Genomic DNA, 14898 nt, shown 5'->3' with positions numbered 1-14898 from the left:
ATTATGAGTTCAGATTTGGTCATATTAATATTGAAGTACCTGATACCCATACAGATTTGTGAAGTAGGCAGTTCAAGCAGGGATATATACAAAACGTTAATTATAAGACTAGCAAGCTGAAATTTGGCAAGAGCCATAAGAATGGATTTTTCTTTAATGAATGTGTTAAAAACCTCCTTCAGAGTCAGAACTATAAGCTCTTTTGAAAGAAAGTCAATTTTGTAAATGGAAACTATAAACTAATACCATTTATTGAGTTCTTTATCCTGTGTGTTTACTGTATGTCAGGCATCTACCAAGCATTCTATATACATTATCTCATTTAAATCTCTCCGTGCTATGTAATCTGCATTCACAGATATAAAAACTGAGGGTAGAAAAGTTGAGTAAAATTTACAAGTTTATAAAGCTTGGAGTTCCTGGGGCCTTTTTTTTTTTTTTTTTTTTTGGTTATGGTTTTTCTGATCCCATTGTTTGTGTTCTATATAATAAAAATATTAAAAAACAAAATTTCTCAGTATGAGTCCTGATGAGTTTTTAATGAGTTTATATGAATAATATGTAATTACCTTAGTGCATCCATTTTATGGAGAGCATTCATTTTTTAACCTTTTAAAAAAATCTAAAATAATTGAAGCTTCACAAGAAGTTGCAAAAATAGTGGAGTTCTCATGGACACTTTACTCAGAATTCCATGATAATATATTTCATAACCTAGACATAAAATTTAGCAAGTAGATATTAGTCTAGTATAACTGAAGTATAGAACTTATTCAAACCATTTCTTTAAACACTTCTCTATAGTCTTCTTTTGTTAAAAGTCAGTTTAATAAGTCTTTCTAATGCATTGTTATGGAGACAGATTTTACTCAGACCCCCTTAAGGATTTTTACCAACAAAATTACATATCTGAATTTATTTGTGTTTAATTGAGTTATTTTATGAAAAACATTGAAGTGAAACCTTCAGAGGAAAAATTTCTTGTGAAGTTTATAGACTTAACTCATTGACTCATTCAAAGTAGTCTTAACAAGATGTTTGAAACAATATTATTTTCTTTTGTTCCACATTATAATATAAATTGATCTCTGAGTTAAGTTACTCTTCATTGTTGCTCTGCTTCAGTTGACTTTGGGGGAGACTGATGAACAACATGTTGGATTTTTTGGACTTCAGAAAAGTCAAGAGAACTTATACTTTGATTTATACTTAGATTGAAAGAAATTGGCTTTTTCTGATTATAAATATTAACTAGAGGTCTTACTGTGAATCATGTAAGCATGACCATGTGTTCTTTGAAGTTAAGTGGTTACTTGATCAATCCTATGTAAAAGTTTTAGATTTTATCCAGGTCATGGCAAGATTTTAAACAGAGCAGGGACAAGGTCCAATTCATGTTGTAATCTGGTTCATCCTGTGTGGAGAGTTGACTGTTGGTGGGGACAAGGCAGAAGCAGACAGACTGTTAGAACAGTGCACTAACATTACAAGTGACACCTGCTGGTGGCCTGGTTTAGGGTGGTCGTGAAGGAGGACGGACTGGTGAAGTACTTGTTGAAGACAGAGGAAACATGAGCTGCTGATGGGTTGGGTCAAAGAAAAAGAGAATAATCAGAGATTACTGTAAAAATTTTCACCTGAGCAGCTGGGTGAGGACTGCTCTGGTTTACTGAGAAGTGGGAACTAGGAGAGCCTTCTTCAAAAGGTCTCATATTTTTTCTTATTCCTTTTCTCATTTACTTTTTAAAGATAGACAGTGTGGAGAGCCTTATCCAGTCCCTTTGTCCTGTCATTTTCTGTTTCTTCTGTTCTGTCCTAACTCACTCTGGTATTTATGAGGAAAGAACTCTGAACTAAACAGCAAATCATTTGTCACCTCAACCTTGCCCGAGGACCCTGGCCTTCCACACTGACATCATTGCTGACATCATCTATCCTGCCATCTCCTGCATCAGATTCGTGATGGTATACTTTGGCTGTACTTTGGGTACTTCTTTCTGATATATTCCCACTTCACCCATGTGTGTCCATAACAATTATTTTTACGAAGCTCCCTAAATACTTGATAAGTAAAATAAAGAGGTACTCAGTACTCTTGAATCGTGTCTTCCCTTGACACTCCCTGCTTATCCTGAAAATCTACCACATGGTTTTAATAATAATATGCTTCTTGGTGACTGCTCCTAAGCTACTTGAGGCGTCTCTGTCCTTCCTCCAAGTAGCTTCTACCAGAGCAGGAAAATATTGTGTTTTATGGATTGTTTCTATTATTAAGCACCTAGTACACAGCAGAACTCAAAAAAGACTTCTAATAAATGCCTGCTACCTTGAATGGATGTATCTTTTCTGGAAATCAGAACTCATTGAGCCTCTTGATTCAGTGGTATAACATCTAATAAATAAGAATCTCACATTTGTTTTTTAAAACCACTAAAATTTACTTTGCTCATTGCTCAAAGTTCACTACTCTACTATAACAATTTTGTTCAAGCAGTATTACAATATGGAGTTGGTGGTCTTATTCAATTGTTGGCAGGTGTTTGGGATCACGTATGTAGCCTGCAAAAGAAGATGGTTCTGTCTGGTCCAGTGAACTAGTAAGTTCTAGTCTCAGATTGGCTTTTGTCTCCATGCTGAGAAAAGGCACCTGAGGTAGGAACACAGGATGGAAGCAGTATGCTATGATGAAAATGAGCTTGAATTTTGAGGGAAGGTAGAACTGTAATAATTCTAACTGTGCAATTAGCTAAATGTGTAATTTTGAGCAAACTGCTCTTTCTGACCCTGAAGTTCTTATTCTGTGATATAAGGATAAAATGTCTGGCTAATAGAGTAGTTAGAAAGATTAAGTGAATTAATGTATATACAGGCACAAGTAAGCCTTAACACATGCTGGTGATTGTGGTTATATTAAAAATATGTAAAAGTAGACTTTTTCAATCCACTTGGGAAATTGTGGCAGGTCCTCCCCCAATCTCTCTTATTTCTATATTTTGACCTCATGTGCATCTATGGAAGAAAAGATTTCTACATTCTGTAGGAGACAAGTAAACCAGACCTGTCAGGCTTTTCCTAGCTTTATCACTGGAGGGTAAATTTTTCTCTTTCCTTAGTTTCAATTCAAAAGTCCAGGCAACTGTCATTGATAGCACTGTATTGAATCATTGCAATCTTCTGAGAATAGAACTTAAATGCTCCCACACACAAAAAGTAAATGTGTGAGGTGTTGGATGTGTCAATTAACTTGATGAGGGCCATCTTTTCACAGCATCTATATAGATCAAATCGGCACATTGTGTGTTTTAAATATCTTATGTTTTATTAGTCAATTATACCTCAATAAAACAGATACCATGAAGTCCAAGGGAAGGATTTTCACAGACAAAGGCAGGTTGGATTCCTCACCCACCGTTTCACAAAGGGACTGTGGGACTATAATCAGCAGTGCTCAGTAGGACACAGAATTAGGATGGTTGTTAAGGAGAGCAGTTCTCAGAAAAGATGTAGTGAGGGTTCCTGGGTGGCTCATTTGGTTAACTGTCTCCCTTCTGCTCAGGTCATGATCCTGGGATCCCAGGATTGAGCCCCCTATCGAGCTCCCTGCTTAGTGGGGGGTCTGCTTCTCCCTCTGCCCCCCTCCCCACTCTTCTCTCTCTCTAAAATAAATAAAAATAAAATCCTAAAAAAAGAAAGAAAGAAAGAAAGAAAGAAAGAAAGAAAGAAAGAAAGAAAGAAAGAAAAGCTGTGGTGGATTTTGTGGAAAGAAAGGAGAAAGGAGCCCGGTTAGACGAATAGTTGACACTTATGATAACTCTTCTTCTTATCATCATCAATGCTGACATCGCTGCAACCATCCCCTTTCTTCAGTACCTCCCACAGTACAATGCAGGCTGAGAATCTGCAGTACCTTTCAATGGCGCTGAAAAAAATGAAAAAAAGTTTAAACTGAAGTTTAAAAACAAGCCTTCGGTATTGGTAGAATTCGGAAATCTATGGCTATCCCTATTCCTGGGAAGAAAACATCTTGGCATCCAGACACTCTGAGCCTGTGGTCAGATGCAGCCGTCATCATTAAGACCTCCCCAACGTTTAGTTAACAAATCCATTTAAGTGGCGGCTGTTTATATATGGATGTCTTGTGCATGGTTGTAAAAACTTTTTGAATCGAATAGGAAAGCATATTTTTTTTCCTTTTATGTAATTATGTTCTTTTGACCAAAAGTATTATATTTTCTCAGAACTAGATAAAATGTTAGTGCCAAAATAAAGAAAACTGTGCTGACATCTTGTTTATATATTTTTAAAGGTTTTCTTTCAGGAGATTTTGCAGTGATTATTCATAGTTTCCTCTCTTTTCATATGGTTTACATTTAGGTCCAGTTATGTTGCAAACAGCTCTTTTAATTTTTTTGTTTATTTATTGTTTTAGGTGTGTTTTGCTCAGAACAAAAAGGTCTATCCTCTCCCCTGTAGCTATAAGAGTCTCACTAGTGTTAAGCAGACAGCTGGGCTTCAAGCAGTTCTGAAGATAGGATTTCTTGAAATGGTTGAAGGGTAACCAAATAATAGAAGCCTGTGAGTGGAAAGTGTGGATGTTGCAATTAAAGAAAACTGATACTTGACTGACAGAACCATCTAAATTCTTGATAACGGGGGCCATGATTTTCTTTGAAATTACCACTTTTGCTGTATGGACACAGAAATGAAAGGGGCCATATTCCTTTGCCATATGTATATAGTCCTTTGTGACATATGGATTCCCAAGGCTTCAGGAGCATAGGGGAGAGATTAATTTTCATGAGCCTGCAAGGTTTCAGAAGCCTTAATGGAAAAAGTCAACTTAATTTCATTTGTATTTTTCATATAAAACTTGGGCTAATGACTTCATAGTTCTTTTTTTTCTGTCAAGAACACTGCTATGAGCTATAGGGTTTATATAGCTAGGTAGCCATATTTTTATTGAAAATAACATAAAGTTGAATAGCCACAGAAAGCAAGAGGACAAAATCAATTGCAAGGCAGCAGTATCTATGGTGTCAAAATTTGATGGAACAGAGGTGGGGATTGGGTATTCCATGGGGAAGAGACTCCCATGGGAAGACTTCTTAAAGGCAAAGGAACTTCAGTCAGTTTTTAAGAATGAGTGGACTGAAGGGCAGAGTAAAGACAATGATATTTTAAGTAATGGGTGAGAAGCACATAGCTATTTCTTGGGAGAGAGAACAGATTCATCTGGTTGGAACAGAAACCTTATTTAAGGAAGTTAGGGAATGAGGTTTCATTCATTTTAGTTTACATTAGATTTCACTCTTTGAGTTGTACGTTCTGTCAGTTTTGATATGATGACATGCATCCATCTTTATCATATCATATACTGCTTTGTTTGCAGTCCTCAAAAATTACAAGCTGGTAGCTGCATCATTGTTTGAACTGTATGACAATGTGCCAGGAGATGGACCCATCATTTCTAGTGTCCCTCTGCTTCTGAGCAGGTTTAGTTTTATATACACTGGAATTCCTGTACAGTGAAGTAAAAGAAGCTATCTCTGTGAGCACATGGTATAGACACGATGTAGAATAAATGTGGTCAAAAAGAATCTTTTGTTTTTTGATCTCTTTTTCAATCCCCAAATTGCTACCTACTTTCTGTTGTTTGAACAGAAAAGATAATATGAAGGTCTAGATAGTAGTATAAACAAATGTGGTAATGTTAAATTTACTTTTGGGTTTACCCACTTTTTTTTCATATAACACTAAAGAATGTGGACTTCTTTCTAAAAAAAAAAAAAAATGTCTGGGACAGGCATGGAGGGTGGACTCTATCTCCTACCAACGTTGTACATGCCTTTTCCCAGTGTAGACAAAAATCTGTTCACAAGTACAAGTAGCAGCTGTAACCAGAACCTTCGGGGTAGAGGATGGATCCAGTCCCAGTAGGACCAGCTGGGGATGGTTGTCCATGCAGACTCTGGTTCCATCAAGGTGTGCCTTTCAGGAGGGAGTATGGGGCAAGCCTCCTAAGACACAGATGGAGGGGCCCTGGCATCATACCCAACACTGGGCCAGGGGCTCTCTTGCCTGGGTGGAGCTCTCTGGAAGTTCCAAGGAGCCCTCAGCGTGCCCCATGGGCTGTGTCTGGGAAAAAGATCTCATGGCAGCACTGTACTCTGTCCTGCAGAGACCACACTGTGGCCACTAGTCTAGGGTTTTCTGTATATCTCAAAGCCTCTGCCCTAAAAATCCCCTATGACCACAAGAAATGAGTTTTAACTCATTTAATAAGAAACTTTTCAGAACATTATAGTGCCTATAATCTGAAGAACTTTATTCAGCAGTACAGATAATAATAAAAAGATTATCCAGATGACACTTAACATGAAGGAAAGGATCAGTTTCATTTGTACTGCCAATTGACTTTGGTGTGCCTTTATATTCATTTTCTTTTTAAAAAAGTATTTTTTCTTACTATGATGTATTATCTGTTAATTTAGAAAATTTACATTTAAGTGAAAATCACTAATAAACTCACCATCCATAGGTGGGCTAATATTTTACTGTGCATCCTTCCTGTCTTCTGTTTTCTCTACGTGCATTGTTTTTATTTAAAAAAAAAATTGGTCATATTGTTTTATATCCTTGTTCTTTCAATCTGCACATCATGAACACAATGTTTTGTAATTTATGCTCTGCTACAATGCACTTTTTAAATGACTGTATGGTATTCCATTGTATGGTTCACAGATTTTTCATAATTTTGTGGATTATCTTGATATCATTCTGAGATGTGGGGGTATTGGGTCTTTTAAGATTTTATTAATTTATTTGAGAGAGAGAGTACAAGTGGTGGGGTTGAGGAGAGGGAGAAGCAGACTCCCCTCTGAGAGCAGAGCCCAATGCAGAACTGGATCCCAGGACCCTGAAATTACAACCTGAGCCAAAGTTGATGCCTAACCAACTGAGCCACCCAGGCTCCCTGGTATTTCTTTTTTTTCTTTTTCTTTTTTTTTTACCATTTAGCTGGGGAAGGACTATGAGTCAGACAGGTGAGGCAATGTTATTTAGTGGAAAGAACCTGGACTTAATTAAACTTCCCTTGTCCTAATCCAACCTCTGGCTCCATTCCATGATCTAGTGTTAACCTTTGTTATTTCCTCTCTTTGAGTTTAGTTACTTTGCCTTTAAAAACTAGCAGTTACTTTAATATTCTGTATGTAGGATGTCACGACAAATGAGGAACTAAGGTAAGAATAAATTTTTTCATTAAAATTATAGCAATTGACAGTAGTCTTTTTTTCTGTACTCTCCCTCTCCATCTAAGCTCAGGTGTGCAGACATGAATTAGTGATCTTTGGTTCATAGTAGACTTGTACCATTGACCCACAAACAATCCCCTGTAATTTATTTGAGGGTTTTTTTATGTTAATATTATATTAAAACCTGTATATTTCATCTCCCTTGGAGTGAACTCTTTAAGGATGTCTACTAGTCAAAATATAAGTTGCCATTTTAAAAAATGCAAATGAATATGTTTTATTTACCACTGTGCCTCTAGCATCTACTATAGTGTCTGGTGCTTACCAGTTGTTTAATCAATAAATGTTTCATGACTGAATAGCCTTCACATGGACTTACTCCCTGGGTGAAGATTTATGGGTAGAGGAGAATCTCTTGTCAAAGCTTGCTAAAATGTGGACATTAGCAAAAGAGGCAGGTTATTAAAATAGACTTATGCCATTGAAGTTGGTAATGACTGCAAATGAAGAATAAAGCACACATATTCACTAGGAAAGGCTAGGCAGCAGTGAAAGACTGAACAGAAGTTTTATTAAATGTGAGTTAAAAAAATGAAAAGGAACAAACCATCATTGTTTCATATTGTAGTAGAAACAGTGTTTGGAACATAGCACACTCAAGAAATGCATCCAATTAGTGCCTGCAGTAACATAGGGTTGTCAGAGGGAAGCTTTCAATATTGGCATTTTTCAGATGAAGATGAGAAACTCAGCAAGGAGATTTCTTAAGGTCACATAACTGGTAAGTGACATCTCTAGGATCCATGTTATATCTGTCTGACCATGAAGAAGGTAGGAGCCTTAATATATGATGATAAATTGCCCCCCAAAATGGCATAACAGTTCTTTAGAAAATGTGAGAAAAGATTTCTTTTGAACCACTTTTACTTTTCAAGCTGTTTCCCAATCAGGGAGAAAGATGCCTTTTCTAAGAAACCATGTGTCATTGGCATATAGTAAACTCTGGAACTTTTACTCTTTGTCTTGTACTTAGGGCTACAGAATCTCTTTGTAATCCTTGTGATGCATACACATAAGCCAGACCATTGACCCCATGAAAATTAAACTTTTCACAAAAGCCTTTTTTCTCTGTCTTGACTTGTTATCTCTAAGTCAATCTGGTGGGAGTTGGCTGTTGCAGGGGATTTCCTTTTCTCTTTGGAGTTAGTAGGTGTTCTGGGTTGCACGGCCAGTAGACTTAATGACACTTTTGTGCTGTTACAGAATTATAGTACAGGACACAGTGGATTGGCGACCCCATGACAAAATCGTCCTTAGCTCTTCTTCTTATGAACCTCATGAAGCAGAGGTCCTCACTGTGAAAGAAGCTCAGGCTCACCATGTTAAGATCCATGAACGGCTCAAACACCGGCATGTTGGTAAGGCTTTGGTTTGTTGGGAAAGGGAAATGGTTGAGCCAGAAAGAATGTGTTCAGAAACCTTCCTGGGGATCTTGTGTCCAGTGGCCGTTCAGAGGGAATGGATAATACCTTGCTGCTCCCTAAACTCATCCTAGAAGTCTTTACCTGTATCCCATCATTAATTGTATTGCCTAACTTTTAAATTATACTGAGATGAGAAGGAATTTTTGTTAGTTTAATTTTTGCTTTTTACATATAATGGCAAGTCTAGAAACAAGCAGAAAGATTAAGTATCTTGTTCAAGCAAGCAGAAAGGTTAAGCATCTTGTTCAAGGTCACTTTCATCATTAAGCCACAATAAACCTCGTGGGAGCTGAATTTCCAGTTCATTCCTTGGCACACTGAATCATGAAATCACTTCGAATTTGGCAGTTATTGTAAATAATGGCTTCTTTTTCCATGCTCAGGAATGTGTCCTTCCTAACACTTTATGTACTATTACTACTATTAAAAAAAAAAGAAAGATAAAAAGCCAAATACCTTTTTAACAAAAAAAGTGTGACTATTTTTATACACTATGCACAGTTCAAGTATATTGCACATAAATTATAAATAACTATGAGTTTCCTAGTTCAGTCCAATAAATATATTTAATCCAAGAACTCTAACTAATAAGTAATAAAACATGGAAATGGAGTAGGGAATATCTTTTTGTTTCTGATATGGGAGAGGAACATACATGTATTCAACAGGATTATGTTTAAAGTTGTTTCTAAGTAATAATTCCAAGGACGATTTCTTTTTTAAAAAGTGGAGGAAAAAGGAGAACTCTCCAGCAGTCCTTGCTCATAGGATGTGAGGTGTGGTGTAAACAGAGGGCAGTGAATCAGATCTGCAGGGCACTCCATTCCCACCCCTGAGGAGGCTCCTTCAGGCAGGGGTGAGCTTAAGACCGGGTCCATCCTGAGAGGGCACTGCCTCTGCTCTTTGTCGCTTTACTCCTATACATTGCTACTTTAGCTCTGTCACCACCTTAGTCAGTGTGAGATTTTTCACTCTCATCAGAGAGGTCCATGGACAATGTACAGCCAAACACTCAAGTCTCACACCTATGAATTTAAGGAAGGACATTGGGGACCCCACTAATTGGACGGGTGTGCCCTGACTTTCTTGTCCCAGTACCCACAGTTATTAAGGAGAAATGAATTCTTGCTCAAACACTCTCACTCTGATCCCAAAGAGAGATAAGTGAACGAGCTTTTCATTTCTCAGCTGACATTTGTGGAGAATGCCCGAGGAAAAGCAACCTTAATGTTGGTAGGACTTCCGAGGGGAGAGGAGTGTTTTCATTTGTCAGGTTCTCTGGGTCCCCAGCTGACAATTTCCGAAATAGGTTTTTAAGGTTTTTTTTTCCTTGCCCAATTCCTATTGCCCTAGGAAGCGTCCATGTCATGGAGGATGGCCGATCCATTCGTTTGGCTGCAGAGGTTGGACTTTTGACCCGAAATATACAAATCCAGCCTGATATATCATGCAGGGTGAGACTACTTGTGGGGTCCTTCAGAAAGTCCAGCAGTGAGGAGTTTTCAGGTAAATGGAATTTTAAGTTCCTAACCATTACCCATTGAAGCCTATTCATCTGGGACACTCAGAAATTCCAACTGTGAGAATTTTCATGTATAAAACAAAATGTTCAAATTAGATGGCTCCTTTGTGCTCTGAGAAGCTCTGAATTTTGAGTTCTAATCTGTGCTTAATTATCAGTCTGATGTTAAAATAATATACTAGCGATCAGCACATATGCACATTTTTACCTCAAAGAAAACATCTTCAGCAGATGTGAAATTTCCTCTGCTTTGAAATTATAGATGATTTAATGACCACTTGAATTTTATCTCTTTCCTGAATTTCTATTACTCTTTCCCAGTAGCATGCTATATCTGATGGCAGGCCTCAGCTCATGCTATAAATTAATGGCATAAATTTAAATAAAAATGATTTCCATATTCTAGACTATTTTAAGGATCAGTTCAATCTTTCTCATTTCTTTCAAGCTTTAACTCTTTTGGAATGCTGTAACATTATTTGATTAGGAACTTGTTCTTAAACTTGTATTCCTTAAATAGTATTCCAAAATTATCTCTTGGTCAAATATATTTGGGTAAGGATATCACTGTAGCTCCATCTTAGAAAGTCACTGAGTACATGAATATAATAAAGGCTCTGAGAAGGCCTGGAATAAAGGATCTAACTACTTCCCAAATATATTGAACATGAAACACTTTTTGTTGGCACATCTGTTCTACCAGTATGGTAAAGGGCAGTATTCCTACCAAACTTAAATAAAAAGTTCAGGATTTCTGGCCCATGGAACAAGCTCTCTTTCCATAGGCCCGATGTCCCACAGGTCCTCAAGAGAAGTGACTTTGTTCCTCCCCCTCCCCAAAAGACATTTTTGCCAGTATCTTGAGACAGTTTGCTTGTCACAATTTGGGGGGTTTCTGGCATCTAGTCAGGAGATGCTAAAGAACCTACAGTATATCCTACAATGCAAGGGTAGCCTCCCACAAGAAAGGATTCTCTGGTCTGAAATGTCAGTAGTGTTGAGATTGAGAAGCCATGCTTTAGAGCATTGAGACACAGGCTGAGTCCTGTTCTTCTGGAAACAGGACTAGGAAAAGGGCCTCTTTTAACCAAAACCTGCAGTCTGCACTAGAACACCATCACAGGATAGAAGGTCAGTTTAGACAGGGCCAGACTAGACTGTCATGCTGTCAGGATCCCAAACTTCTGGTATTACTGATTCAGGATTGTTAAATCATCCCAGGGGAAGGGATGTTCTAGAACAGGGTTAATGCCAATTAAAAAAAAATAACATATAATGAATTATTTCTTTCAGGGGTACAGGTCTGTACCCCTTACACAATTTACAGTGCTCACCGCAACACATACCCAGTGTCTATCACCCAGCCACCCCATCCCTCCTACCGACCTCCCCTACGGCAACCCTTTTTGTTTCCTGGGATTAAAAAACCATAAGGTTTGTCTCCCTCTCTGGTTTCATCTTGTTTCATTTTTCCCTCTATTCCCCTATGATCCTCTGTCTTGTTTATCAAATTCATCATATCAGTGAGATCATATGATAATTGCCTTTCTCTGACTTACTTATTTCACTTAGCATAATACCCTCTAGTTCCATCCATATCATTGCAAATGGCAAGATTTCACTTTTTGATGGCTGCATAATATTCATATATATATATATATATATATATATATATATATATCACAACTTTTTAATTAATTCATCTGCTGATGGACATCTAGACTTTTTCCATAATTTGGCTATTGTTGACATTGCTGCTATAAACATGGGGGTGCAGGTGCCCCTTTGGATCATTACATTTGTATCTCTGGGGTAAATACCCAGTAGTACAATTGTTGGGTCATAGGGTAGCTCTGTTTTCAACTTCTTGAGGAACCTCCATACTGTTTTCCAGAGTGGCTGCACCAGCTTGCGTATTATTTCTCTTCTGTTGGGTTTAGGCTTTATTTGCTGTTCTTTCTCCAGCTTCTTTAGGTATAGGGTTGGTTGTGTATTTGAGATCTTCCTTGTTTCTTCAGAAAGCCTTGTATTGCTATATACTTTCCTCTTAGGATCACATTTGCTACATCCCCAAAAGTTTGAACAGTTGTATTTTCATTTTTATTTGTTTCCATGAATTTTTAAAATTCTTCTTTAATTTCCTGGTTGACACATTCATTCTTCAGTAGGATGCTCTTTAGCCTCCATGTATTTTAGTTCTTTCCAACTTTCCTCTTGTGATTGAGTTCTAGTTTCAAAGCACTGTGGTCCGAAAATATACAGGGAATGATCCCAATTTTTTGGTACCGGTTGAGACCTGATTTGTGACCTAGGATGTGATCTATTCTGGAGATTGTTCCATGTGCACTAGAGAGAAGATTGCGTATTCTGTTTCTTTGAGATGGAATGTTCTGAATATATGTGTGATGTCCATCTGGTCCAGTGTATCATTTAAAACCTTTATTTCCTTGTTGATCTTTTGCTTAGATGATCTGTCCATTTCAGTGAAGGGAGTGTTTAAGTTCCGTACTATTATTGTATTATTGTCGATGTGCTTCTTTGATTTTGTTATTAACTGGTTTATATAATTGGCTGCTCCCATGTTAGGGGCATAGATATTTAAAATTGTTAGATCTTCTTCTTGGATAGACCCTTTAAATATGACAAAGTGTCCTTCCTTACCTCTTATTGTAGTTTTTGGCTTAAAATCTAACTTATCTGATATAAGGCCAGGGTTAGTAATCTGCTCGGGTTTGCTCTTGGTAGCTTTTGTTCCCTCAAAGTTTTCTGTGCAGCTTTGGAGGATAAGAATGAAAATGGTGGTCTCCCAATCTCCAGCCCTGGAGAAGCTGAGAGCTCAGGGCTCCACTCCTCACTGAGCCCTCAGAGAAAAGCAGTCAATCATTCCTCTTTCACTGGTTTTCCAGGCATACTCTGAGCTCACTTGAACTGTGATGGAGCATTTCTCTCTCTGGGACATGGCCCCATTTGGGGCCTCTAAACCCAACAGATTCCTGCAGTGCACTCCCGTGCTGTTCCTCCTGGGGGAAGAAGGGGAGTCTTCCTGGATCTGCCATTTGTTGGCTCCTGCTCAAAGAGTAGGGTCCCAACTCTGCTGCAGAATATGGTTTATGACAACCTTGAGCTGAGACCCCGCTTCTTGGCTCTATCTTTGGAACCAGCTCCCCTCCTCTGATATTTGGGAGCTCTGCCACACTCAGGCACTGCTGGTCTTTCTGTGACCCCAAGGGTCCTGAGACCACACTGTCCCAGTGATGGTTCCACTTCTCGCTTAGTCACTGGAGCAACATCCCTCAGTGGAGCAGTCTTCTAAAAGTTCTGATTTTATGCTTTGCTGCTCTATCACTTGCTGATAGCTGGCCCCTCCCCCCACAGTCTATCTTTCCATATATCACCTTGGATTCAGTTCTCCATATGTCCTACCTTCCAGAAAGTAGTGGCTTTTCTATTCATAGAATTGGTTCTATTTTTTTCTTTGATCTCCTGCTGAGTTTGTAGGTGTTCAGAATGGTTTGATTACTATCTAGCTGAATTCCTAGGAGCAAACAAAATTTAGGTCTCCTACTCCTGTGCCATCCTGCCAGCAATCTAATGCCGATTTTCATGCCTATTTTATCTCATGTAATCCTAGTATCTTCATGAGAGAGACATTTTATAGATGAAGAAGCAGAGTCTGTAATAAAATTGTCTTCTTATGTTGAAACTCACTTATGAGCTTGTGAACAACTTAAGGGTAAGGTTGGATCTTTCATCACTGTTTTTCTAGTGTAATAACTCCTAGTATTAAGTGCTCCATAAATGGGAATGAAGAAAGTGAAGAGTAAGAAAAGTCACCCAGCTAGAAAGTGGCAGAGTTAACGTTCAAATTCAGCTCTGATCATGAAGCCCTTGTTAAATAATCTGCTAATTTTTGTTAAAATAGGCTTTTGTTAAAAGCCTTTGTTAAATAATCTGCTAATCATCTTTGATTTAGAGAAGAGTTGCAAATATAGTATAGAGAGTTCCTGTATACCTTTTGCCCAGGCTCTCTGTTGTTAATATCAGACATATTTGTTACATTTGTCAAAACCAAAAAGATTATATTGGTGCCTTACTCTTAACTAAATTCATGATATTATTCATATTCTACCAGTTTTTCCACTAATGTCCCTCTCATTCTAGAATTTAATCCAGTTTCCCATACTAAATTAAGAAGCCTCGCAATTTTCTGCAAATATACTTTAGAGCCTAAATGGGGTGGAATCAGCAAGTGCAGGTCAAGAATGCCAGCTATGGGTGCTATAGGGTAGAAAATCAAGCCAGGAGTTACAATTCCTACATTCATTCCTTCATATTTATTCACTTGACAGAGACACACAGAGAGAAGAAACACAAGCAGGGGAAGTGGGAGAGGGAGAAGCAGGCTTCCTGCTGAGTAGTGAGCGTGATGTGGGGCATCAGGCTGACCTGAGCTAAAGGCAGATGCTTAACTAACTGAGCCACCCAGGTGCCCCCAATTCTTACTTTTAAATTGGAGGCCCCTGTCATTCTTTTTTTGACCAATAATATCCAGCAATTTTTACTTAGAATTGTGATTTTTGAAAGGAGAAATAAGATAGTAGTCATGAACGTAATCATTGTTTAATTCTTCACTTAAATG

General features: G+C 38.0%; 1 protein-coding gene across 20 annotated transcripts in view; it reads left to right on the top strand.

Annotated features, from left to right (window-relative positions):
* Positions 1-14898, top strand: part of PKHD1 (PKHD1 ciliary IPT domain containing fibrocystin/polyductin) — a 485802-nt gene that overhangs the window by 319418 nt on the left and 151486 nt on the right. For all 20 annotated transcript variants that reach the window (XM_082729339.1, XM_082729341.1, XM_082729340.1 and 17 more), the window contains 2 exons: positions 8517-8671; positions 10091-10243. In XM_082729339.1, coding sequence (XP_082585465.1) covers positions 8517-8671; positions 10091-10243 — 308 coding nt within the window. The remainder of the gene's footprint in view (positions 1-8516; positions 8672-10090; positions 10244-14898) is intronic.

Source organism: Mustela nivalis (assembly GCF_964662115.1).
Source record: "Mustela nivalis genome assembly, chromosome: 5".
NCBI lineage: Eukaryota > Metazoa > Chordata > Mammalia > Carnivora > Mustelidae > Mustela > Mustela nivalis.
Note: the sequence above shows the minus strand (reverse complement) of the source record. Positions and strands in the feature narration are given on the sequence as shown.